This window comes from Chelon labrosus (assembly GCF_963514085.1).
Source record: "Chelon labrosus genome assembly, chromosome: 22".
Classification (NCBI taxonomy): Eukaryota; Metazoa; Chordata; class Actinopteri; order Mugiliformes; family Mugilidae; genus Chelon; species Chelon labrosus.
In genome coordinates, this window is record NC_140355.1 from 7125727 (window position 1) to 7152429 (window position 26703).

Below are 26703 nucleotides of genomic sequence, written 5' to 3' on the forward strand. Positions count from 1 at the left end.
CACACACACACACACACACACACACACACACACACACACACACACACACACACACACACACACACACACACACAGACACACACACCCACACACACACACACACACACACACACACACACAGACACAGACACAGACACATAAATACTAGATTTGCACACCATACAGAGAGATGCCTTTTTATAAGGAAGTATGTAACAACGCATTTTCTGAGTCTTGTAAACACGCTGATGCATAAAAATACAACACACACAAACATTCTGTCAATGATCTGGCAAGGCATCCTTTGTGAACTATTTTAGGCATTCCCACTTATCTTGACTCAAAGCACTTATGGGATCTAAAGCTTCTGCAGAAGAAAGGAGGGAGAAAACGAGTCCAAAATTTAAACTGGATACAGTGCAATTTACCATAAGGACTGACTCATTTTCCAAAGGAAAACTTCTTCTCATTGTTTATTGTAACTGTCCAGTTTTGAAAAACTAGAATGGGAATTTGCAAAGAATTCTATTGTTGAAGCTTTACGTTTTCCATTGACTTTCTTTCTTTCTTTCTTTCTTTGCATTGCTATATCTTCTTAAATCAGGCACACTAATATATCCAACAAAAACAACAACTTGCCCTTTCAGACATTCAGATAAAATGGTTGAAAATGTTCTCTTACCATTTATTATACCCTACAGCTGCTCCAGAGTCCCCTTTTTATTGTTTGGAAAGTACTAAGTTTCATCGGGCTTGCAATTTCTGTATCCATCAGATTTCAATGTCAGACGAAACCTGCAGCCTTAGTATGTGCGCGCCTGTGGGTATGTGTGCTTCAGTGCGTGTGGTTTTATGTCTGTGTTTGCCTGTGCACATGTCTGGGCCCCCTTGCCAGAGGCAGAATCAGATACGAGTGGAACGCTGCGGGTTTGGGGAATAATGTACTTCACTGCCAATAAAACATGAATACACACATTCAGACCAGCCAACTCTTTGCACTGCACCATGGCCCTAGGTACCACACACACACGCACACCCACGCACACACACGGGGGAGGATAGTGTGTGTGTCCATGGTTAAATGGAAAAAGAAAATCTGGATAAAAATGGTGAGAGAGGCACTTAATAAAAACGATAACTGAAGAACAGTAAAACATTTCATTTCACATGTTAATTCATACATTTTAGCCTGTGATAACGCTGTGTCAATCCAATCCAATTTTTAGGAACTTGTTTACTCGCTCACTTAAATCTCCGAATTGGACCTGTAGAATTCAGGCCTGTGAAACAGTTGTAGCTTTTATTTATATCTTAGAGCAATATAATTCAAACCTCTAAACACAAGTTAGTGTTTATACAAGGTAAGTTTATACTAGAATTTGACTTTTCTTTGATCAGCTATTTCAAAGCTTACTGTAAACGTACCACGTTTGATACTATTGAAACTGCAAACACATATCAGCAGGTTACTTCATAGAATGTGAATGTGAGATAAATTTCACCCACAATGTTGTTCTTGTATTGTCTTATTTTTATCTCAAATCCTTCATTCCAACAATAAGCGGTTGCAGTCACCTTTAGTTTCATTTCCCAGCAAGTGGTTCAGACAATTTGGCTCGAGCTCAGTTTTGTTTAAACCTGTGTTGAAACCTGTGTGATCGTTTATTTTCGTGTTCTCGGATTTAAGCCATTGACATCCTGACTGAAACCAAATTTTTGATGAACCAATCAAATAAGTGAGTCACCGAATGTGTTCATTCTGTTTGGAAAAGCTGGTGGCTGCTGTAGCTCAAATGTATTGACCATGCATCGTGTTAGGCTTCCATTTGTTTATTTCTTTTTTTAAGAAGTGAGTAGGTTTCATTGTTCAAATTTTTTGTGCATTTGCCTCAGCACTCCAAAAAAATAAATGCAACCACAAAATCACTGTGGAGCACTTCTGATGCTTTTCCCCAGCTGTTTCATTTTGTGTAGCCACTAAAAGCTGAAAGGCCAGAAAAGTGAACTTTTGGTGCCAGTGAAAAACATTCAAAAAGGCTTTTAGTAAAGCCTTCATCTTGAGTATGTGTGTTTAATTTAGGATTACCTTAGTGGATCCCTGAAGAACATATGAGGTTATTGTAGGAGGTAAAATAACAGTACAAGCAGTGTATTAAATGACAATAAGATGTCTCTCCTTCTCTGTGTGATTGTATGAAAAATTAAGAAAAACAAAAACACGAACCTCGGGCAAACTGTTTGTTACCAAGGGAGGAGAGGCCGGCAGGGAGTGTGCATGCCTGAACGATTGAGGTTGAGAATTAATGAAGGTATGTGCGTGGCAGGGTTGCAGTCAAAGTGATGTTTTTCCACTCTAGATCTACTGTAAATGCCAGCTTTCACATTATGAAGCCAAGCTAAACATGCACACACCAACTCTCACATACTGCAGATAGAGTATCAACTTTGCAAATTACTATAGTCACCACAAATATTTGTTCAGGTATACACTGCACTTAGTATTCCTTCAAATCCACACCACCCTCCAATTTTGTGGATGGCAAGTAATAGTTTTGCACTTTCTAAAATCTGACGTTATCGACACAAACTGATCTTCTACTTAATAAACCCATGCAAAGCTTTTTCTTTGACATTTAGTCAAACTGCTTTAAACAGACACATGTTAACTGTTTCTGGGTTTAAACCTTTAGTTGAAACTAAGTCTACACCAGATCTAGTCTTGACACTGAAGGGGCAGTTCACCATACAGCTTTATTTTTATGTGACCCGGTTCAAAGATATCCATAGCTGAAAGACATGCTGCCACCTCACTTCATGGGCCTACACGGAGTGTTGTTTGTGTTGTTTTAGGTAGATGTGTCTTGGGTAAAAAAAAGAAATAATTAAAAAGCTCCTGTTAATAACCGCAAAGTTGCTGTAGTTGTAGATGAATAGTTGGAACACTACTTCTGTTAATGTAATTAAATGTTTTTGTTTTGTTTTTTAAATGACACAAGCACCACGTGAAATTACATTGTATTGTTTAGTAGATCTGACATAGCCAAGTAATATGTTATTGGTTATAACCTCAGCAGATAAAACTCAAGTTATCGCTACGGCTAGATAGCACTAATGGTGATCTTTTTAATTTCAGTCAATACCACAGTCAGTTCTTTAGTTTGGGTCGCTGTGAAGTTATGACTGGGAACACAAGGTGATTTTGAGTCTTCTGTGAATCAGTCTTAGTCTAATTAATCCGTTATGACTAAACTCAGGCTACATCATTGCTATGTGCTGGTATAAGGCCATTCTACACAGGTTAGGTAAGCTTTAAATTGTAATTGTACAAATACCTATGACCTTTGAATTAGTTAGAGTTAGGATTAGGGAAACTAGTTATGCTCAAAGATGCCATCTGTGTGGACTGAGACTGGAAAAAAGTCTTTATTACCATGATCCAAAAAAGGTTCAAAAAAGGCAACTGGACTTGTAGAGTTTTTTGAGAATACCATGACCTGGATGACTGAGAACCTTCACAGACATATTGCGATTCTCAGAAAACTCTACAAGTCCAGTTGCCTTTTTTGAACCTTTTTTGGATATACCATGACCTGGATGACTGAGAACCTTCACAGATTTATTACCATGACTGTTTGGTTTTGGAATGACCTCCAGGCTAGAACTAAACTACACAGCCTAACCAGTTTTAGGTTAACAGAGGTCATTACCACCCACTGTTCAAAGTTTGTCTTGTTTTGTGTCCTTTCTGTTGGAATGTGTGGTACATGATTTGTGTTTATGTGATTTCTTCTCTTCATGTGTAGAAAGTCTTTTTAGTGATTTGACAAATTTTGCTTTATATATTCACAATTCTGTTCAGTGTTAAAATCAAAAATGATTTAAATGGTATTTAGGAGTACAGTCTGTACTAGTATCTTGCTCATGGTATTTGCTCTTCTGTCTGTTACTAAATGGATCTCAAGGAGGGTTCTCATTACATAGTAATATTATTTTAATGATGATAGTAATAATAAACTTAAAAAAAATAAAAGTAAAGCACACTAGAGCAGCTTTATACTGTGTGCCAAAGCTCTTCAGACTGGTGTCTGCAGGATACCTCACCTTGTATGGTCATGTTATTGTGATACTGCAGACTATACTGTAAATGATGGCGCGTCAATGACATTAACACAGGCAATGGGGACGGATGGTATGTCTGACTGTGCAAAGTGCAGATACCAGACAACAATGTGCTTAAATATTTTATTTGATGTTTGTGTTTGCAGTGTCAGACGTACAGTATGGGCGGTTGGAATCCAATGTGACACTGGCTTGTGGGAAGTCACAAATCAGGTAAGGAAACAAAACACACCAGCAGCACACCAGAGCAGATCTAGTGGAGTTTAGAAGAGTTCTTTCAGTATAGCAGTATAGTGATGCAGCGCAAATTTGATCTTAAAAATAGCATTCCATTTGGCTTTATAGACATTTCATTACTGTATATTCAAACATTGTGTATTATTTTCTTTTGAAAGGTATAGATTGATGCATTATTACTCAGAATTGGTGAAAGAAATCGTGGAAAATGTGGACAACTGGACAAACTAACACATAAAGTTAAAAGCAAATATGCTATAAATAGATAAAACCCAAATAAGATAAAAGCATTCTGGGAAACCCAGAAATAAATTGATCTCGCTAACCGGTATTTTTGTGCAGCCACACTAGGGTTAGTGGCTTTCAGCTTGTTCTTGACTTTCAAGACTGCATTTCTCTCTTAGTCTTTTATTCCATTATAATGAGTGATCAACACACAGCTAAAATAGACCCCAGCAAAAAATGTTTCCCATTTGTGTAAAATTTGCTAGAAACAACACGTTTTTGTAAAGAAAATTTACTGCTACTTAAAAAAAAAACTACTACTAAAGGAGGTTTGGAAAATATTGGAAGCTGCTCTAATGCACATGTTGGTTGTGATATCTTCATGAGTTGTGTTTACAGAAATGAAAGCACAGAAAAAGACTACCTTGACATGGAACATGCTGCTACTTACACGATTAGCTCACCATTATTGTTTTGTTCTACTTCAGGTGTTAGGCTGAGCAAAGGGTTTGTGGGTGAAGTCCTCACAATCATAATAACTGAAGTCTTACATGTCCCTTACCAGGACACCGGTTGTATGGTATCACAACCGCAGCGCAGCGTTGCCATGGCACCAAGTGACATCAGATGGAAGGTTAGTCCTGCTGCACGTCGACCAGTCAGCGCAGGGCAACTACAGCTGCTATGACGACAGTGGGCTCCTCCTCCATTCCGTCAAACTCAGGCTGGGCCGTAAGTGTTGTCGTGACTTGTTCGCTTAATTTAGAAGTTCACACATTTTAAGGACTGCCATACATTTAGTCTTTTGCCTCAGGACTGCAGCTTTTACAAAAACTACTATTTGCCTCCCCTGTGTTTTTGAGCACCATACGCACAGACATCCTCATAGTCCCTTACAGTTCAGTTCATTCATTGGATAATTCTTAAAAGATGTTTCTGCATCTGCCACTTACATGTTCTGACCACTCTGATAAATTTGTCTCTACACATTTTTCATTATGTCTCTGACTCATCTGTTTCATTAGTTCCCTCCTTATCCCTCTTTTTAATAAATATATTTATTAACGTTTAATTTATGAATGATAAATCATTTCTGACTGTAACTTAATGGAGTAGTAATACTCATAACAGTGCTGTTGGTCCTCGGAGGAAACAGATCTTTCCTACCATCATAGACACAAAGCCCTCCACTTCCTGTAACAGTCTTAAACAGGAAGCAGCTCCCTAAGTAGGCTTCCCATTGTGGATTAGGGAGTTTTCCATGGTTCAGATTAGGCCTGTTATGAAATATTTTGGTTCATGAGAGGGACCGAACTGTTCATTTTTCACTCAAGGGCAAGATAGAGAAACTCAAAAAATATCACAACATCTAATAAAAAACAAACTCTGTCTGAAAATAAACGCTGCCTGCCTCCTATTTCCCAGATCCCCCTGGGCTGCTGAGGATTTCCTGTCAAGTGCCCAATCACTCACACGTTCGCTGCTCCTGGGAGGAACATGTAAAGACCTTCCTGCCAGCCAAATACAATGCCTCCTACAGGTAAGAGCCAGTTACTGCAACTGAAATGGTGACACCCAAGGTCAAATTCAGAATGGACTGTAAGTACTCTAAATATAGATCAAGTGCCACAGAGTTACACTTTGAATGTAGTGTGAGTAATCTTTCTTTGCTTCCTCTCTTAACTCTACAACCCTTCCTCAAACATGACTGGCCTCAGCATTCAGCTGCTGTGGTGTAGTTACAGTGTGTATGTAGGTTTCCGTAACTCCTGAGTAAATCCAATTTATCTTTGTTTTTGTTTTCAAGGGGAACTGGTCAGGAGTGGAGGCCGTGCATCTTGAACATTGCCCTCAAGCATTGTGATATCGATCATCCTGCCTTCTGGCAGACCTTCCATACCCTTAGAATCACACAGACCAACGACCTGGGATCTGAGACAACATATGCCCGCTTTAAATTACATGAGCTATGTAAGATCACATGAAACACACTAATCATCTACACAAGCAAGGGCTTTTCCTCTCTTCTCCTCTCCTCTCTTCTTTCTTCAGAATTTATCAACCACATAACCATTGCAAATCACATCCATCCCAGAGGACAATCTGGGTACTCTAGATGAAAAGTTAAAGCAAACTATGTTTTGTTAGAAAGATACGTCATCATGTTTTTACACTGCACATCAGTTTTCCCGACTGCTGTTGTGACCGTGCCATTCTCGTTGCTCTTGAACAGAGCCATTCCTGGTGACGGTCTGACGGTCTTCTCAGCAGCTGCTTTGATCGAAGGATCTTTGTCATTTTTCTTTTTACACAGATGTGTTAATATTGTTAACAAAAGAAAAAATTAAAGATAAGTCGTTCCAAGGTGATCCAGCTATTTTATTTTATTTTTTGAACATGACTGTTTAAGGAAACACTTTGTTTCACTCTTTCCATCAAAGCGACACATTTTTCTACTTTATATCATCTAAAACGGTGATGTTTAGTTTGCCGTGAGTGAATTCAAACAGGCGGTAGTTAGTTTATTTTGTCATGTTCCAATGTTGTGAACTGTCTTTTTCAACAACTTCATTATTTCGAAAAGCTGTTTTGATTATTGCTTTAGCATGTATACAATGAAAGCTCTGAAGACGAAAACAAATAAACTCTAAATGCTTGTGTTTGTCTTTTCTTTGCAGTAAAACCAGACCCTCCAGAGTCCGTGTCAGTGAAGGAGCAAGATGGTTTTCCAAAGAAGCTGGTCGTGTCATGGAACCTTCCCTCTTCCTGGCCGGCGCAGGATGCTTTCCCACTAATGTTTCACATTAGATACAGGCCACTTGGCTCTATGTACTGGTCAGAGGTTAGTAAGAGAGGCCATGGGTTGGGTCTGCCCTCCAGAATAAACTTAAGCTTTAACACAGTGTATACGGGTTGTATTTGAGAAAACTGAATTTGTTCAGCCGCAAATGGCTGAACAGTCTGCTTTCGCAGATTACATCCCAAGCGATCATTTAAGTAAAGAATAACAACATTAAAATATAGATAGCTTCATTCTCACATTTTCAGCTGCCGGGTCAGTCTATACTTCTTGTCAGTGCTATAGCACCATCACTACATCAGCTTTTATTCAAGTTCACTGCTATCTTCTTGTGTATGTGTGTGCTCATTCCCTCATTCACATCTTTCTTTCAATCAGATTTACTCTGAGGATAGTCAAGTTGTTATACTGGATGCCCTTGCCGGCCACCTCCACCAGGTTCAGGTTCGAGCCCGGGATGAGGTGAACATAGACAGCCAATGGAGTGAATGGAGTCCCTTGTTTTTCGGCAGGCCCTGGGAAGGTCAGAAAAAATATTTCTAAATATTATTTAAAACATAACATCATCAGCTGTGTTCTTCAGAAAATAATAGCATAAAGGACTGGAAAATAATGATAATGATCTGATAATAACAAGTGAATCCACTAAGTATTCTTTACTTAGTTTTTGAACTATTAACAGCAACCTATTGTACTTTGTGTATGTTTATTATTACTGACTTGAATAAATATCTGATTTTGTGTTTGTGTCTGTAGCCTACACCACCACTGAACCTGAGGATCCAGATGATATTTTCACCTTCAGCACACAGCCTGAAACCTCCACTGAAAAGCCACACAGTAAGACTCATAAGATACATTAAACAATAACTGGTCCATACTGGTACACTGGAGCTATACTGGAGCTATACTGGAGCTCTTAGGGCCGTGACACACCAAACCAGCAGTCGGCTAGTTGACGGTGTCAGGCTGTCGTTGAGTGTCTGTAATCCTAGTTTTTGTGCTGTGTACTGAAAGCAATGTGAAGTGACTTCACTGTCAGCCTTTTGTGCCTATAGTTATTTGATTTAGGTTAAGTATATCCAGGCCTTTATTAGTACTCTAAAATACAGATACTTTATTAAGTGTGACCTTTGCATGTTAGCATTGCTAATACAAACTTTACTACTGCTAGTATTAGTGTACGTCTATTCTTGGAAATAAATGCTTCAAAGTCAGCTGGAAATATTTGGTGTCTTTACATTCAGAAGTAAAACCTCCATAATATCATTTTGATGTGAAGTTATAAACACACTAAAATTGATCTGTTATAAAATACTGTTCCAGCTTGTTTTAAACGTTCCAGTGTGTCTCCTCAGTCTGAGATTGATATGTTCACTGTACCTAATGGATCAGCAGGATGAGCATGTTTTTACCCTGTTTTTCAGTCGCATCATGAAGCTTCACGAGTCATTAATGCAGCAGTAATCTCTGGGAAGGCATTATTTACAGTTATTACAGTTAATGCAAGTACCTCACGCCTAGCCTCACCACCAAATTATATATAATTACAGTAAATTGCACCGACGGGGTGCCATGTTTTCTACAATACAGTATGTGCTCTGGATGATGTACATAGTACATAGCAACTCACGTACACACGGGCAAAAATAGAGTTAAAAGGCATCACAAGCACACAGTCTAAAATATACACACAAGTAGGCACACACCCACGTGATATACACACAAGGAGACAAATATGAGGTTGATTGTGAGTGATACTGGTGGATTCTTGAAGCTGGTCTCCTGTGAACCAGATGTCTTCTTCTATTTGTGTCTGTGTGTGAGAGAGTGTGCTGTCATTAGCAGATGTGCTCATAAATCACCCTTCATGTTGTAAATGTTTTATTTTTTCCACATTTTAGTTTTGATGTGCATTCTTACTTTCACAGTTCGGAATGTTTTATCCCTGTCTTTTTTTCTGTGTGTGAATGCGAGTTGTTTACTCCTCTCGGGATAATAAATACATGTTTGTGTGAAAGCTAAAATGGCAGATTTAAAATTAACTCCTCGCCAGAGAGTAATTAAATCCAAGAACACACAGAAACTATTTTTTTCTTGCCCTTTCTTGGCTCACAAACACACAGGGATAATGAACCAGAGATGTGTGAACTCTCTTTCATCCAACTGTATATGTTTTTGGTTTAAATTTGATCTTCTTTGTGTCACTCCACTTCAACATCCGTGTCTTCTATTATGCAGGCGTTCCTCCATTTCAGTCTCTTCCTTTGCTCTATGTGTTTCTCCCTCCCCGATTGTTTCGCTGACCTCCCTTTTTGTCTGCTTCCTTCCTCATCCCACCCAGATCCTAAACATGAAGATGAAGGTAATTTGGGTTTGGTGATCCTCCTGGTTTTGTTCTCCGTGGTCATCCTCACCACCGTCCTTTCCCTCATCTTTATCGTGTGGTAAGACACACACGCGTATCCCACACCCACAATTACATAGCCTGTCTCTTTTTAACTTTTGTGAGCGAGATCTTTTCCATTTGTTTTGCAAAGTCTGGCATTTTTTTTAATATTTAGTTGGCGTTTTCCGGATTGTTTTGTATTTACAGGTTGAGGCAGAGGCGGCGTGATCATGCCACCATACAGGAACTCGCCTCTATGGTCAAGATGAAGTCCATGCCAATCTAAAGTGAGCATACATTTACATACATGTACAACATGCAGCCATTTAGTTTGAAGGTTAATATCTTCTTCTTGTCACAATTTTACTCTTGTTGTGCATGTGTTATGAATATGTGAAGTTCACACTGATGGCCACACATGGTTGTTTTTGTTCTGAGTTTAGTGTGTTTGGCAGATAGTTTAAACCTCTAGATAGAGAGCAGCCCTTGTGGCAAAGCTAATTCCAATCAAGTGTCTCTTCTTTCAGATTTATATAAGTACAACAAAATACCCGCTAAAGAGCGCGAAGAACTGAAATGGTTCAAAGGGCTGCTATAAACAACATACAGACAACCCCTCAGATAGCCAGCCAACTTGTGATTATAAGGCTAACACACACATACACCCACACCCACACACCCACACACACACACACACACACACACACACACAGATTATAGCCTTGTAAGTACGCCTGCATATCTCTCATCCAGCTCTGTTATTTAAATCTGTGCAGTATTTAATTACATTATGATTTATACATGTTTCGTAAAGCTGCCTTTTCTCTTCCTCTTTCCTCTGCGCTGCTCTCTTTTGTGACTTCATTTTTCATCAGCTCATTTTCCTCTCCTCTCCACCCCTCCAGGTTCATTTAAGGCCTCTACCTGTCAGCTCATTCATGGGCTCCACCAACGAGTCAGCTCCTACTGTTTACCACTGTAACATGCTGACCATCCATTTTTAACTACATTAACCACAATGCATCAGAGTCCATCCACGATCCAGGAAAACGGGGACAAAAAAAAACATGGAAGCAACTTGGCAGACTATGACAGTTCATGTAACAGCTGATTGAAAGGTAAGCTTTGCAAGGTTTTCCTGGACAAGATCAGTGGTCACATCAACATGCATTTCCCACAATGCATCAGCAGAGACGACAGACTCCGTTCACTTCAGCAGTGTTCACTCCTCGATGGACTGTAGGAGTGACACTGCATCAGGACATTTGAATTCACTCACAACCAGTGCTGCTTCAGGTGGATGGACTGATTCCTTGACCTCTGTAGTGAGGGATGACTTTTGAACTTCTAAGCAACAAGAAGTGCAGCTGCCAAACAGGAGAACATGGGCTGTTTTCTGGGACAACGTGCCTCTCTTCTCCCACACGGAACACATCATGTTCTATAATATTGGTTTAGTTTTTTTGAGATTCATTGTGAGAAGGAACAGATGAATGCACGTCCATTCTTACACTGACTGACCAACCGACTCAATGCTGTGAAGGAAGCATAAGTTCTACCAGTCTGTGTGTGTGTGTGCGTGTGTGTGCGTGTGTGTTTGTCTGATGCCAAAGCAGCAACTATGGGCATTATGGTCTCCAACGGGGAGCAGGAGGCATCCCGATACCTGCTCCTGGCCTGAGGGAGAAGATGGACATGGAGGACAAGTTCCAGGGTGGGCAGATTGGGTTCTATAGACTTTACATCTATGGCAGATGATTTATTTTGCATGATATTCCTGTTATGTTATGTCTGGCATCTTAAGTATAAGTGGTCTTTTGTTTCTTTTGTTGTAGCTCTTTTTATCCATCCATTATAATATCCAAGATGTAAAAGAGGGAGAGCTACTGGCCTTTCACAAATCACCAGCATTATGACATTACATAGATATTTAGTTAACAACAGAATATTAAACCTTAGATATTCAGCCGTCCTGTCGAGACTCCAATGAACCCCTAAAAACTTAATCAGCATTTAGAGTGGTCATATGACCACATTTCTTCAAAAGACTAAACACTGGCTACGTTTACATGGACAACATTTTATTCAGCCTGTTTGAAATTCTTCTGATTAGAGATTCCAGCTTAACGGTTTACATGGACGCTAAATAAAATGATCAGATGAGCCCCAAAACATTAATCAGAATATGCCCTTATTGGTCTGCCCATTGTGTTAAATCTGCCAGAAATATAAACAGAAGTAAATAAATAAAACAGAAGAAGAACAATGTATTCATTAAGTAGGAAACGATGACTAGGAGAGTTTTATTAGGTGCTAATATTTTCCTATTTTACACCACTCAATCAAAGCTTCCTTCTATTCAGGGCGGTCTGTTTGGACTGGGGTGGCTACACTTATTCTGATTATTGGTGGAATACTAGTGTCCATGTAAACATGACAAAATACCGACAAAAGCCGAGTTAAATCTGATTTCAACAATTCATCCATAAAACAAGATTTTTTAAAAAAAGAAAACATGAATAAATCCTACAGCAATTTTTTCAGTGCCCAATTGGATGTGTTCAGATTAAATATTAAATAATAAAAAATAAAGAGCCAGAACTGAAATATATTAAAGTGATTGTCCATCCACTAATAAACTTCAGTTTAGTAAAAGAGTTAAAGACAAGACATGGCTATAGGATATAGTGTGTAGAGAAAGTTTACCAGTATTATTAATTTGTTTTAGGATGTATGTCACAGTTACAAATACAGAGTAATGTTACTCACGAAATGGAAAGAATAGGCTGCAGATGTAAAGGTAGAAATGCCCTTTAGAAACATATGAGGGGGCAAAAGGTAGCTAAACCCTTTCTAGCACATTATTTTTTTTTTTTTCATTAAAGTAATTTTCACAAATAACCACCGTGCTGAATAGAAATCTACTGGGAAACAGATGAATACGATTTGAGCAGTAGGAAGTTACTTCAGTTGCTACTACAGCACTGGTTCTGTTACTTTGCATCAACCTGCAGCACTAATGTACGCTGATTTAAAAGTAAAATGAAAATGAATGCAGACAGTTCTGTAGCTAGTATACTGCTAATGTCAGTGGGAGCTTTACTAGTGCAACTCACATCTACGTTTGACGTGGGGTTCTTTTCACATGAGTGAGGTGGTGTGTGGATCGTTACTATGGATACCACTGCACCATATGATCTTGTGCACCACAGTAAATATGCACCAGTACACTACAGTTAATTAAGATGAATGTTGTGATGGTTTCAGTGCAGTATGCTGTATGTATCTCTTTGAGGGAAACAGTAAAGTTTAGGAGGATATGAACGGTCAGCGCTAATCGACCATAGAAACAGTAGCTATGGACACAGTGATTGTACCGGTCTTCATATGGCTGAATCAGAGCATGTTGATGGTTGGTTTTCTAAATGTGACGAGCATGTACGTGACAAATTGACAAGAGCGGCTCTCGCTGACTGTACATGTGTCTCTCAGCCCACTAACTCATAGAGACCTTTAGATTTGTGTGACCAGCACTTACCGTATAAAAAATACCTCTAGAACACTATACCTGGTTTAGTTCTGCCCTTCACACCTGTGCCTACAATCCTTGTGTCCTGGCTAACTTTCTGCCGCAGATGGAAGTGAGAGGCTCTACTGCTTGAGTAAGAAACATTGCTTTCTTTCTTTCTTTCTTTCTTTCTTTCTTTCTTTCTTTCTTTCTTGTTCTCTTGCTCTCTTGCTCTTTCTGTTGGTTTGGTGGTTCTATTCTGCTGATCCAAAGCTGTGTAGTTTGACTGACTGAAACACAAGGTGCATTCAAGTCAAACTTTTCCCAGTTTGATGACTGTATGTTCTCTCAAGCTAGCTCCACATATTATGCATGGATCCAGTTGAAGCTTTTTTCTTTTTTTTTTTTTTTTTTTTTGTTGTATATTACTGTATATCACACTTTAAAAATACATATGTTATACATGGTGTTTATATGTAGAGATAAAACATATTCTTTGTGGTCATTTCTCAGACATGGTTTAGCTCAGTCTGGTCAGTTACATGCATTTAGAGAATCACAAATACATTACTAATATCAAAAGTGGACAAATGATATAAATAGGATTTTAAAAGCTTGTCAGATGCTGTAAGATTAAGTAAATTGGAAGACAACACATTCTCTCTGAAAACTAGCATTAGTGACTGAAGTTAATCCATGTCTGGAGAGCTTTCCCAGCGTTGTGTATTTGTGTCTTTCTCCCCAGTTATATGAAGCTGCGATACTGTACAGTTACTGTACAGACAATGTGTTTACTGAATTACTCTTCATCTAGGTTGCTTTGCTTCGCCGTTCAATTTCACATATTTCTTCACACAAAGTCAGATTAACCACAAATAAATCATTCATCATTCATTAATCAATCATTTTCAGCTCTTATTTAGTTTTGGTGGCAACAAAATTATTATTTTGAAATGATTTCAGTTATAATTAGATGTGGTGTCAGTCCATTAAATATGTATTGGTCATTTTTTTTGTTCTGATATATTTGAGCTACAAAATGTTCTAAATATCTTCATTTTTTAAAATGAACTTTTGTTTTTTTCTCTGTTCAGATTATTATTTGGCAGTAAAACGATCATGTCACCAATCATTTCTTTCAGAGCTTGTCAGGCCCTTCTCTATCTCCATATTAAATATTCCAGTCCAGCTGAGACTTTAAACAGAAATGAAATCCACTACCTGCTCACTGGGTGTCACTTTGTTTCTGAATATGCTGCTTTAAACAGCAGAACTATACAAACACAGAAATACCCAGAGTGCTATAAAAGGGTTAACAGGGAACAAAGTTCTTATTTTTTTAAACTAAACGACGAGATAAAATCAGAATTCCTTGTTTTTCTCTCTTAAAACTATTTTTTAGGATACATTTCCCAAAGACACTTTGATAAATTTTATAACTCCATCTGACTGAATTGTATGTGCTCAGTGCATTATTCCTGTTTTCTGTCTGTATAATGTTGACGCCTGTCTGTTTCTCTCATGTGGTGTTTTCTCTGTTTCTCTGGACAAACTTCAGTCTCTTTTTTCCTCTGTAATATGTGATAGCAGATGGAGCCTGTTGGTTTCAGTTCTTATAACTCAAATTACACTCAGGCATCCATTCTCAGATGTACATAGTCTTGATGTTTTGTTTTTTGCTTTATGTGTACGACAGATATCACCATAAGCTGTTTTATTTTTCTTCCTGTCCTGGTATGTTTCTGTGAAATAAATACTATTTTATCACACTTTTTTTTTTTTCTTTTCCTGGAGTCTTCACTAGCTTCTCTTCCATCTCTTTCGTTCTTTTTCCACTACAGCTGCATGTGTTTTCGTCTGTGCTGGTTATAACAGTTTAGTCTATGGTTGGTCACAAACGCCAGCTCTCTGGAGTTACTGTGAACAACTGGATCGTCTCTTTGCAATCCTTTTAGCAGTGTTTGTGATTTCCCCTCAAGCCAGAAGTGTCTTTTTAGAACGTTTCCATCATCTGATTATGATGCTTGCCACTGGTCAAGCTGTCTTTTGTTGTCTTTGTGAAAGGAGCTTTTAAGACATTCAACTGGAGGGAAATTTTCCTTTTTATTCTGGTCGCACTTCCCATGTTACAAACACGTCATCGTGCAGGCTTTAGCATCCCCGGGGTCCAAGTTTTGAATTGTGTATTTTGTATTGTTCTCCGGACCAACCTTGGGACGAGATGGACCACTTCCTCTGAGAAATAGTTTCAATAGTTTTTCCTGTTTTTTTTTTTTTTTTTTTTAGTATCTTGCTGTTGCGGACATGTTTCTAGCCATGAAAACACAGTGGAAGGTGTATATCTTGGCACTGAGAATGTGGCGAGTACAGTGCTGATAGTTCTTTTATGTTCCTCTGTGGACACTCTGACTCACTTGCACCCTCTTCCTTCCTGTTCTATTCAGGATATTCCCAATTAGCTCTAACTGCTCTGTGTAGTGGCTTTGATACAAGGACCCAGCTATGAGTATGAAGTGAGCTCCGCCATAAGCTCTTATAAGTGAAGCTTTTGATTAAGAGCGGTCACTGTGGCTACAAGTAGTAATTACAGGATAGGACAGGATGTCATGTTCAGTTTCCCTTCATTTACCAGGATGCTTCTGGGTCACCTTAAGACATCCTAATTTGCCTGCAATGTGACAAGAGTGGAATCTGACCTCAAGCAGGTAACTTATCACGTAACATTTTACTTTAAAACAGTTTTGTGTGGTGGCGTATGCACATGAGTAATGGCCGTGATGAAGTTATTTAGCTAGTTTTTCCCCCAACCAATTTTCCACCCAGAAACCTCATAAAATCTTGGAGGAGGCGCTTGATTGTTTTTCTGATGACTGATCTTAGATCGTTTAAAACCCTCAATTTGAAAAACCCATTATTGAGCAGACAAAATCAAAATGTAGTGTTAACAGGCAGTTAAGAATATTTTCCGGCTTCTCTGAGCTCCAGTAAGTTGCTGAAAAGTGTGAGTCACGTTTCCTGCTCAGAACACGCCTGTTTCTACTGAGGATGCTGTCACTGCTGGAATTTTGCATTGATGCTAAACAATCTCTCCAACAGATTTGTGTCAGCACGGCACGAGTCTGGATAGACTCTTACTGATTATGTATGGCTGGCAGGAAACCTTGTTCTTTACTGATTATTACTAAAGGTATGTAATCTCTCCTTCTTATGGACTGTGATCAAACTACACTTCATTTTGATTAGTCAAACAAATGACAAAAAAAATGATTGGCAGCAACATTGATAACATCATAACTGTAGCGAATGTGACTGTTTGCTTGTTTTTTGGAGGGATGTAATAACATCCTTGCACCTTAAGTGATGCATGTATGTTGTCCACTGTTTTTAAACACTGAAACAACGGATTTTAAAAGAAAATAATTGATAATTAATTGATAACTGCATTAGGAAATGCAGCCCAACAAGACTTTGATGGGAATAAATCATGAAAGCAACTTTAAGAAACACAACTTTGTGCCAAAAGATTGACTTTCAAGTCTTAGACTAAAGGCTTCGTAGAGCCCCTTGGTGTACTGGTGCACATATTCATGAACAAACACAGAAAACATACACAGCATATATTTTATTGAGATATAAGAACACTACATTAAAACTATCTTGTTACTATGTATACTTTGTTACGATTGAAAACAAAACTGTGCAATACAAAAACATATTTAACCAATAATGTAACATAATTTAACCATAAAAACTTAAAATGTGCAAAATTCAACATAATATTGCATTAATGAAGGTCACATTGTAAACATAAGCAGCAGGAAAAAAAGAAAAGGACACTGGCAGATAAAATGGGATAAAATTCCTCCCATGAGCATGACGCTCTAGGTTAAGTAGCTCTAAAGTAGATTGTAGTAAACAGCTGCTCAAGCTGATTTTGTTTATCCTGGCAGTCATAAAACACTTCCAAAGCTTCAGTTGGCTTTACTTTAAGTTCCAGAGTTACACAATCATTTCAGAGTGTCCGATCTCTTCTTTCTACGTTCCAAGAGATAAAATGAAGTGATTCCTATTCATAGTAATTCGTACAGATGATAGTTCTGTAGCAGGAAAACAAAACGCTTGATTGAAAACAGTAAAAATAGACTTTTTTTTTAGTTCAACTCAATTGTTACCAGGACTGATTTTTCTAAAACACAATGTGCAGTTGCTTAGATTCAGATTTAACTTTCCTCATTCTGTTATCTTACCAAGTCCAACAACAAACATCCCCACCATATGTAAAACTACAGCTGCCACCTAGCGGCCAACATGTGTTACTACACCAGCAATCACAAAACCAGCTCTACAAGAAATCAAATGAAATCAAATGAAGTTTAAACATTTGTTGTGGCTGATATTTGATCAGCTGTGATCTGGTGCTTCAGTTCAACACAGACTCAGACATTTAGAAGCATCACCAGCAGTCCCTTTATACTGTATACGTGTTCCTTACATTCAAACTACATGTATACATGTCTATATTACAACTTATGCATCATTTAAAACAGCGTATCCATAGCACTGTTGAGGAACGTGTTTTCAGTTTCTATCTAAAACTATGTGATGACTTTCAAATCCTTAGTGGAGGATCACATTAATGTAAAGATTTCATGTTTTTAAAAAAAAAAAAAAAAAAAAAACTGCAAATCCTTGACCCTCTACTAAAAAGCCAACTGTAAAACTCAGCATGTACATAATCAATAATTTAGAAGCTGAATGAAACAATAAGCAGTAGTTAATGCAGCAATTCATTTGTTTTCAATGGATATTTCTTTAACTAAACATGTGATTTAACTATTAATGTACACAGTATTGAACAAACATCTCCTATGAATATTTAAAACCCACTAAAATTCTAAAGTAGCTATGCAGCATCTTTCCAGTGTCATCTAAAGCTTTCCTTTATCTCCATCTAAGTTTGGTGTAAAATAGAAAGAGGTCACTTGAGACACCTTAAACCTGTCACACTGACATCAACATAAAAAACCATCTATCACAGCTTCCGCTGTAATGACCGACTTTCCAACTGGAAGCTGCCAAAGACGCGAATGACAGCAGAAAACTGGCTAACAATCTGAATCATTCAGCATCTTTAACGCTGTACAGTACACAGTAGACGGCAACATGTGAACCACACTTTCCTGTAGGAACACTGGCTACGTTTACACGGGCAAACGTCCTTCAACCTGATTGAAATCATTCTGATCGGAGATGTTTCTGTGATATATGTGTTTACATGCTCCAAAAACATTCGAGCAGAACATTTGTTCAAGGTGATTCTGTGGAGCACTGTTGTGCCTGTGTTTTGGAATAAGGATGTGTGTTTTCCAGCTTGACCTCCTGTTCCTATTTCTACAAGTGATTCTCCTCCAAGCAGCAACATGAGAGTCTGCTGTAGTGGCAGAGAGGTGACAGTTGAGTATTACAGGCATTAACAGCGAAAGGTAAGACTTTGCTTCGTGGTGATTTAATAATGTGGAATGTCATAGCATTAAAAAATAATTACAAAACCTGTACATGTGTACAGCATTTCTCCGCTAGGATGGATGAACTGGTGTAATGTACAGCAGAGTAACAGCGGTGATAAGCTGCTGAATGCGCTGAGAGGGGCTGCTAACAACCTTTGGTTTCCATGAGTGTTGTTCTCAGATTGAGAATGGATAGTGACAGTAAGATTGATGACTGTTGTCTGTGGAGGTCAAGTTTCTGATCCCTTCTAAGGGATGAATGAACAGATGGTAAAACAGCAAGTCAGAGCTTTAAAGGGTTACTCCCACACACGTTGGATTGTTAGAGATGAGCACTGATCTCCAGACACAGCAGCTGAACAGGATGCGGATACTTATCCATGTAAGCACAAAGAAATCTCTCAAAATGATCTACAATTGGCACTCGTATTGGGTTAGGTCACATAGGAAGGTTCCTTCTTCAAAAAGACGATTTGTTATAATACACTTCTTTCCACCACATGTTTAGACTGGACTTTAAGTGTTTTTTCACTTCCATTATCATGTCCTGGGTTTCCTCATCCTTTTTCTTCACTTTAACTGAAAAATGTCTTCATCTTTCAAGCCTCTTAAATGATTTCTCCAGTAATTTCAAGTATTTAAATGTTATTTCACCCAGAGGTGAGTACCAGGTAGACATAAGACATCTAAACGTCGATGGCCACCCCGTGTTTAGTGGAGATGACATCTCTGGTTCCCGTCAGGTACATGAGCACCGAGCACAGGTGAGGCAGCGTCGCCGTGGTGCTGACGTACAACCAGTAGGGGATCGGCGTCGTGTTGCCGAACGGGCACACCCACAGGCCGTGGCGCACGGCATCGCGGACGTGGTGAGTCGCCATGGAGATGAAGAGCATCCACGGCAAGGAGCACCAGGCGTCTTTGAGGCGTCCGATCCACATGAGGAAGCGGAGGGTGAGGCAGATGACGGGGATGAGGGAGGAGCAGTGGAGAGGAGGACGCTGAGGGAGAGAGACGGCAGCCTGGAAGGATGGTGAGAGAGAGAATATTTTACACTGTGCAATATATTCTTCAGAAAAATGATATCATTACACATCTGTAACTAATATGCAGCCCGTCACTGCAGAACTGTGAGTCACGTTTTTAGTACTTGATGTCCAGCAGCTTTTTAAAGACACTCGCTCACAAAACAATCAGCTGTTCTCCATTACATTATAATTCTCTGAAAAATATTTACCCTCATGTAACTGCTCCATACACAGCTGTATGTTACTCCACATGCCTTTTCATTCACACACAGTGTAGATGTGCTGTGAGCCATATGGAACGTAGGCAGTGCAAAGGTCAACAAACAGATTTCCAAGAGACATATGGCGACAGGGATGGAGCTTTACAGGCGTTGCTTTGTCTGAAGAGATTGTTTGTCTTATAATTCAGTCGCATTTATATTTTTTTTATTTAATTTTACAACTACAACAAATTTTATCAAACGTTACAAAATCTACTAATGAAACTTGTAACACTGTAAAACTTCTCTGGCCTCTACACTGTAAATCCTCCTGGATATGTTTCCACTAGTATTCCACTAACTATGACTAGATGACTAGAAAGAATTTCAGTCAGACTGAGAGGATGGTGTAACCTGTTGATCATTTGCTGAAAGGAAAATGTTAGCACCTAATAATAATAATCATGTAAACACTTGATCTGAAGGTTTCTCTCCGGATGGAATGAATTCATTGTTTCTGTGCATGTTCTCCCAATGACGGTTAAACATCAGGTGACAGGACAGTTTTTCCAGGAGGGACAGAAACATGATGGTAGCAAAAACAAACGTTTGAAAGGATGAAAGAAGCTGGACACAATGTGGGCAGCCAGGTGGAAACGTGGGTGTGTCTCGGTCATCTCGGTTATTGTATTTCTGGCAGATTCAACACTTGATAATGGGGAAACCAATGTGTGCGTGTTCTGGTTAATGTTTAGGAGCATATAAGAGATGGGTGATTTCTTTTTGAGTGTTAACTGTTGCTTTATAATCGTTGATAAATGAAAAGCAGCAGTCAACCATGAGAGCACAGTGCATCATGTGGCGTGTTCATGCAGGTCACGCCTTAGTGACTTCACAGTTAGCTCTGCAGGAGGATGGGGAATTACTTAGTGACTACTTAGTGTGCTATCATTTATAGACTTCTTAAATACGCATTAGAACTCTTGAGTAAGTTTGCAGGTCTCACCTTAAGTGACAGGGATCCAGCCATATAGAAGTGGTCCAGGTCTATAATTGATGCCAGAAGCCCCGCAAGCAGAACCTCATACAAATCACTCTTTTTCCTCAGTCCAATAACTACAGCCCACGACCACAGGCCCACCAACCCGTGCGTGGCGTTGTCCAAGCCGGCGCGCAGCCACAGGTGGTTCTGGATGACCGACAGCTGGAGAGCGTGGTCCGCCACCACACAGAACATGCCGAGTCCCGCCGACGCCAGCAGGGAGGCGGAGCTGAACGTCTGCAGGAGGGCCTGAGCCTTCTCCGTCTCCACAGCCAGGCTGAGGGGCACGGGAGCCCCGTCTCCCCCGAGCGCCCTCCCCAGCAACGGGGACGAGGACAGAGAGGAGTCGAGCTTGGAGTAGAATCCCTGCATGCTGACAGATGACTGGGGGAGCCAATCACTAAAGGTCAGCAGAATTCAGGTAGACTGAAGAGACGGAGAAGACACAAAGAGAGGACGCATAAGCAGAAAATCCAGATGGTACGCTCCAAAAGCTGTTCTGTTTGGAGCCTTTTACGACATCATGGTTTGGTTTGAGTACATCACATTAAATAAATAGCCAATTATGTTTCCTCTACGTGCAAATCGATTTGGCTCCCACGCTGTTATAAAACCCAAAGCACTGACATACAGCCTGTTTCTACAAGTCAATGAAACCTGCAGTCTATAAACATACGTTAGAGAGCCCAGACAGCTCTACAGATGTTTAAATATGTCTAATTATCTTACACTAAACTACCAGGAAGAAAAAAAACACACACAAAGCAAATATGACTTCTATAACAACTATAATTATTTTTCTTTTAACAATGCACCTCATCTCAGTGTTTACATTCCACACTGACTAGAAATAGAAGAAAACCAGGACATAAAATGGCCTAAATACAATAAACCTGTGGGTATAATTAGGTGCTGTATACTGTAGATATACACCAGTTAAATCAGCAGGTTCTGTGATGTAAACATGAAAAAGGATCAGCCATATTGGAGATTTTGCACCTTTAATGTAAGGAAAATCCATGCAATGTCACTGAAAGCCAAAGATAAAAAACAACTATCCTAACTGCAAACGTGTGCACACCTTTGAACTAATGATGAGTTGAAGCAGCCTTTGAATTTAGTGTCATACAGCAGTCAGCGTGTTTGGATAGATCTGATTGACCAAACTTGATGTGTGTGTATCCACTGGATCTAAAGAACTGTGAGGCAGCACCTCCCACCATCATACGTAACACAAACATTACCTTTCACAACAACAGTACCACTGAGCAAAATGAACTACTGACTAAAAAAAAGACAACTCGTCTTCACAGAAACACTGCATTCCCACATGAATGTGACTCTGAAGCCTGGGGGAATATAAAAATAGGTCTCTGTGTCTCATGTAACTGAGGGAAATGTAGGACAGTCAAATGGCTCTCAGTCTGGATTCATGTCATCGTTACCAGTTGCTGATGTAACACCAGTCTCTCTCTTGAAGACAGAAAATCATCTTTAACGCTGTGCTGCTGTCCTGTCTCTGAATATTTAACTAGCTGGTTATTTTGGTCACCTGCTAGCAGCTCCAGGTTAACCTGTTAGCACAGCTAGCTGCATGTTATAACCGCTTCTGTTAGCAATGCTAACTACGGTTAACATAATTGTTATTCATTTGTTATTCACGAGTTAACGTCAGACCGTTATACAGGAGGACTAGCTAGTTAGCTTAGCGAGCTACAATAACACAGTGGATATGAATGCTAGCTGGATGCTACACGGCTGACAGTGACAGAGATGCTGCTTTGTGTAGGCGGACAGCAGCTGTCACGATTAGCTCTGATAAAACTGCGCCGGAATACATTCACCTGCCAGAACGAGACATAATTCAGCTGTAAAACAAATTAAAATGTTTTTCTGTAGTCTTTGACTATTGTTAAATATAACAATACTCACCCCATTGCCCTGCATCGGGTTATCCTACCTCCGGGGAGTCCTTCCTTCTTCTGCTGCAGTTGTGGCTGTCGATGATGTGTTGAGGCTCGGCGGTCCTTTGCTGCCACCCATAGGTCACCATTAGGAATAGCACAAAGAAAAGAAAAGAAAGAAAGAAAGAGAACACTGTACTGATCCCATGAATAAATAAATAAATAAATAAACTATACAAGAAATGAAAGCTGCTGCAACACCTTGCCACTCTTACAGTGCCATCTTGGGATGTGGTTAAAACTCTTTCTCCATATACATGACACCATAAACTACTAAAATGTAGTAAAATATTACATGCGAGTCCTTATTTTTAAAGTCCATCACATCTTGATTTAGCTCTCATGTCTGCATGTATTCAGGTTTATACGACGTGAATAAACAAACTGCTGTGACAGTCTGATAACAGCACTCCTGTGGTACCTGTTAAAAGCAAGAGAGGTTCAGAAAATGTGACATAAACTGTTTACACAGTCATTAAAATACCTGGTTAAATTGCTGATATACTTATCATTTGGTCTGAGAGTAGATGTTAATGTTAGCAACCACAAGAGGGAGAAAGAGACCACAGAGAAGACACTCAGTACTGTAACTAAACACTACAAACACTGTTAAAATACAATAGCAACAAATCAAAATAATATATTCATAGTTTAAACACACACTGGTTCATAGAAGGAAACACAGTACCGATGTCTCTGAAGTAAATACAGGCAGCCGTTTAATTAAAAGGTAATTCTGGGCTGGCTCTGACAAGCAGAATAATTCCAACTTTCAATCCTGACTGGCAGATGATAGTGGTTCCTTTATTTCAAATTAGTCCAACCTGCTGAGTGGAAGCATTTTAAATAGGAGTGTCGGTTCAAATGTTGAAACTTGCCATGAAAGAAATGTAAAAATCCCATTTTAATAATGCTTCTATCAAAGGTCCCAGATCGTATCGGCAGTGACACGTCTAATCCCGTTTAATCGAATGTCTTTCATGTGTCTCTTTATTGTATCCCAGCAGGTGGTCATTTAGAGTTTCATATTCAATCTAGAGTGTGTTATTTCTCCATTTATACTCAGTCTGCTCTCTGACAGCGTCTATTTAGGGATTTTGTGCAAGCTTATTCCTCACCGTACCTACTGAGTTCCACATCCATGTGTACAGGTTGATTTTGAATGGAGCTGCAGCGTCCTGCTGCTTTGTCACATGAAAGACCGGCTGTCCAGAGGAACCTCCAGGTGGAACACACAGTTCTACCATGACATGTTCTAGGTCATGTTGGTCATCTTCACAATGAATGCTGTGGCTTTAAGGGACAGATAGATCTGGAACGACTCAGACACCATGTGACTGATGAATTGCACATGGGGGTGGGACAGTGGAGAGGTGGTTAGCACTGATGCCTCACAGCAAGAAGGTCCCGGGTTCGAATCCATGGGCCGACTGGGCCTTTCTGTGTGGAGTTTGCATGTTCTCCCTGTGTCTGCGTGGGTTCTCTCCAGGTACTCTGGCTTCCTCCCACCGTCCAAAGACATGCTCATTAGGTTAATTGGTGATTCTAGATTGGCCGTAGATGTGAATGTGAGTGTCTCTCTGTGTTAGCCCTGCGATAGACTGGCGACCTGTCCAGGGTGTACCCCGCCTCTCGCCTGCTGACAGCTGGGATAGGCTCCAGCCCCCCCGCGACCCCTCACAGGACAAGCGGTTACAGAAGATGAACGAATGAATTGCACATGTTTTGCATATCAGTTCTACCCAATGACTTTATTTCTTCAAAGAAAATAAGCCTCAGTTCCTGAAGATCCACGCAATCACGAGAAACACTACAATTCAGAGGCTCAGGCTTCAATTTGCTGCTTGGCAGAACTGTTGGACAGGACTGTTCAAGCAGTAATTGTGGTGAACGGCAACACGACCTCTCATTCATGGCACCAACTTACGATTCCAGTACTCCACAGGCGTCAGTGCAGACAAGTGTTGTCATCAGGATATGGGAGCTGGGTGTGCAAGGCTGATAAGCTATTGCTGGAACAGTCCGGTGACTGGTTGATTTGAGAGGATCATTTGGTTTAATTTATTGGACTTCTTATGTTGAAATTACAAAACCTAAAAATAGGAATTTCCAGTGGGTTTGACTCATTCAGGACCACGGAGAGAAGCACAGAGACTGACTGTTTCAGAACCACAGACAGCGCACAGTGAGGGAAGATTGTCTCCCCTGCCCCCTAGTGGCCATGCGAAGAACAATTCATTTATTTCTCTCCAACAGTGTAAAATGAACCAAGATTTAAATCAGGAAACAGCGTTAAAGTTTTAGAAAAAGCAGCTCATATTAAATGCACTTTAATGTTAAGAGTGTGTGTTATGTTACACAATCTAATGCAGTCCCTTTTTGCTCATATTCTCCCTTTATTAAGTTCATAATGGCTGGTTTCTGGTACTTTTTATGTTTATTACAAAGGTCATCGTTCACAATGCATTTCTAATATTCTGTGTAAAAGGAAAATACCTCTGAATATCACACATGTGGCTGAGCTGATGTTCAGGATAAGCATTCAGTTTTACATGTGTGTCTGATTAAGTGGTATCAGGATGTATATTAAACAGAGAAGACCTTTAAGTGTGTGAGGAGTATCAGTAACCCAGGTCATGGTGCATCTAAAACAGGACAACTGGACTTGTTTGAGCTTTCTTGAAGATGTTCTTGTTTAAGTCTCAGTCATCACCATCCAAAAAGTTTCATGAACTGTGGAAAGACAATACCACCCAGGTTAATCTTCATAATAACCTCTAAACCAGATGAGTATTGGACATTAACGAGCCAATAGCATGTTAGTGTCAACATCCTAGACTCCTCACCAGTCATTTAAAACTGAAGTAGCCACTGAAACATTCAAGAAAAGTCAAACAAGTGCAACTTCCTGTTTTAGATGGGTCTCTATGGTCTTAAAGCTTTCCTCCTTAGTGTGTCCGGCACATAAAATCCTGTGTGTGTGAACACAGATTTGTGTAACGTAAACAACACACTGCTGCCAAAAAGCAGAGGCATGAGTGCTGTGATGTGTTCATTGTCCGCGTTGCCTCAAAACAGCGGAATGATGCACAGGAAGAAGAAAAGTAACAGCACAAAGAGAGAGCTACGACATTGGAGAGACAAAAGGAGTTAGTCAGAGGGAAGATAGAGAGGCAGCAAGTTGAGTGTTTAAAGAGGTGAGAGCCAGAGGCGAGAGGGAAGCAGGGATCGTGTCATTCATCCAGATCTCTGTGAAAGGTCAAACTAGTCATTAGAGCAGAGCAGGGCGGCTGGAACTGACAGGCTCTGGATGGGGCACATACACACACCTCCCCTGTACTCGAGGTTAATGTGGATCACATCGCGGTTGCAGACAAAGGGAGCATGGCTGAACATTTCAATTGTACTTTAATTGGAGTTTTAAAGGTTTAAATATAAGTTCAGCAGCACTATTTACTGACTCTAAGAAATACAGAGAACAACAAAGATAAGAGACTCAAAGTGTCATGACACCATTCATGTGCTGTCACTGGAGATATTAATTGAGTTCTCATTGACAACCCCATTAATAAAAAGAAGGGACAGGCCGGTATAAGCAAGCAAGAAGGAAGGAAGGAAGGAAAAGAGTAATGAATGCAATACCCACCCAAGCAGATACACTCTTGTCTGAACACACACACACACACACACACACACACACACTGA

General features: G+C 39.7%; 2 protein-coding genes and 1 long non-coding RNA gene across 4 annotated transcripts in view; 2 read left to right on the forward strand and 1 right to left on the reverse strand.

The window, feature by feature from the left end:
- il11ra (interleukin 11 receptor subunit alpha) overlaps positions 1-15026 on the forward strand; it is a 43473-nt gene extending 28447 nt beyond the window's left edge. Inside the window, exons 3-12 of the mRNA XM_084572809.1 lie at positions 4245-4311; positions 5126-5292; positions 5986-6100; positions 6368-6531; positions 7239-7402; positions 7739-7883; positions 8117-8200; positions 9705-9807; positions 9957-10036; positions 10655-15026. Coding sequence (XP_084428935.1) covers positions 4245-4311; positions 5126-5292; positions 5986-6100; positions 6368-6531; positions 7239-7402; positions 7739-7883; positions 8117-8200; positions 9705-9807; positions 9957-10035 — 1088 coding nt within the window. The 3' untranslated portion in view covers position 10036; positions 10655-15026. The remainder of the gene's footprint in view (positions 1-4244; positions 4312-5125; positions 5293-5985; positions 6101-6367; positions 6532-7238; positions 7403-7738; positions 7884-8116; positions 8201-9704; positions 9808-9956; positions 10037-10654) is intronic.
- Positions 15027-18732: 3706 nt separating this feature from the next.
- tmem267 (transmembrane protein 267) lies at positions 18733-23817 on the reverse strand. 2 transcript variants are annotated; one of them, XM_084571630.1, is made up of 3 exons: positions 22967-23817; positions 20999-21460; positions 18733-19786 (listed from the first exon to the last, which is right to left on the reverse strand). In XM_084571630.1, exons 2-3 carry the CDS (start codon positions 21404-21406, stop codon positions 19451-19453), a joined length of 744 nt encoding a protein of 247 aa, XP_084427756.1. In that variant the 5' UTR covers positions 21407-21460; positions 22967-23817; the 3' UTR covers positions 18733-19450. The 2 variants fall into 2 exon arrangements, with proteins under 2 accessions (XP_084427756.1, XP_084427757.1); XM_084571631.1 differs by having other exon boundaries at positions 20999-23817.
- On the forward strand, positions 19672-21241 carry LOC311507329. Its single transcript, XR_014699723.1, has 3 exons — positions 19672-19797; positions 20545-20654; positions 21101-21241. It is a non-coding gene; the product is annotated as an uncharacterized lncRNA (long non-coding RNA).
- Positions 23818-26703: the final 2886 nt, after the last annotated feature.

Excerpts from the sequence above, each read along its gene's own strand:
- tmem267 (XM_084571630.1), bottom strand. The coding sequence starts at position 21,406 with ATGCAGGGATTCTACTCCAAGCTCGACTCCTCTCTGTCCTCGTCCCCG. Across the intron at positions 19,787-20,998 it reads CTGGATCCCTGTCACTTAAG|GCTGCCGTCTCTCTCCCTCA; the intron begins GTGAGACCTGCA and ends CCATCCTTCCAG.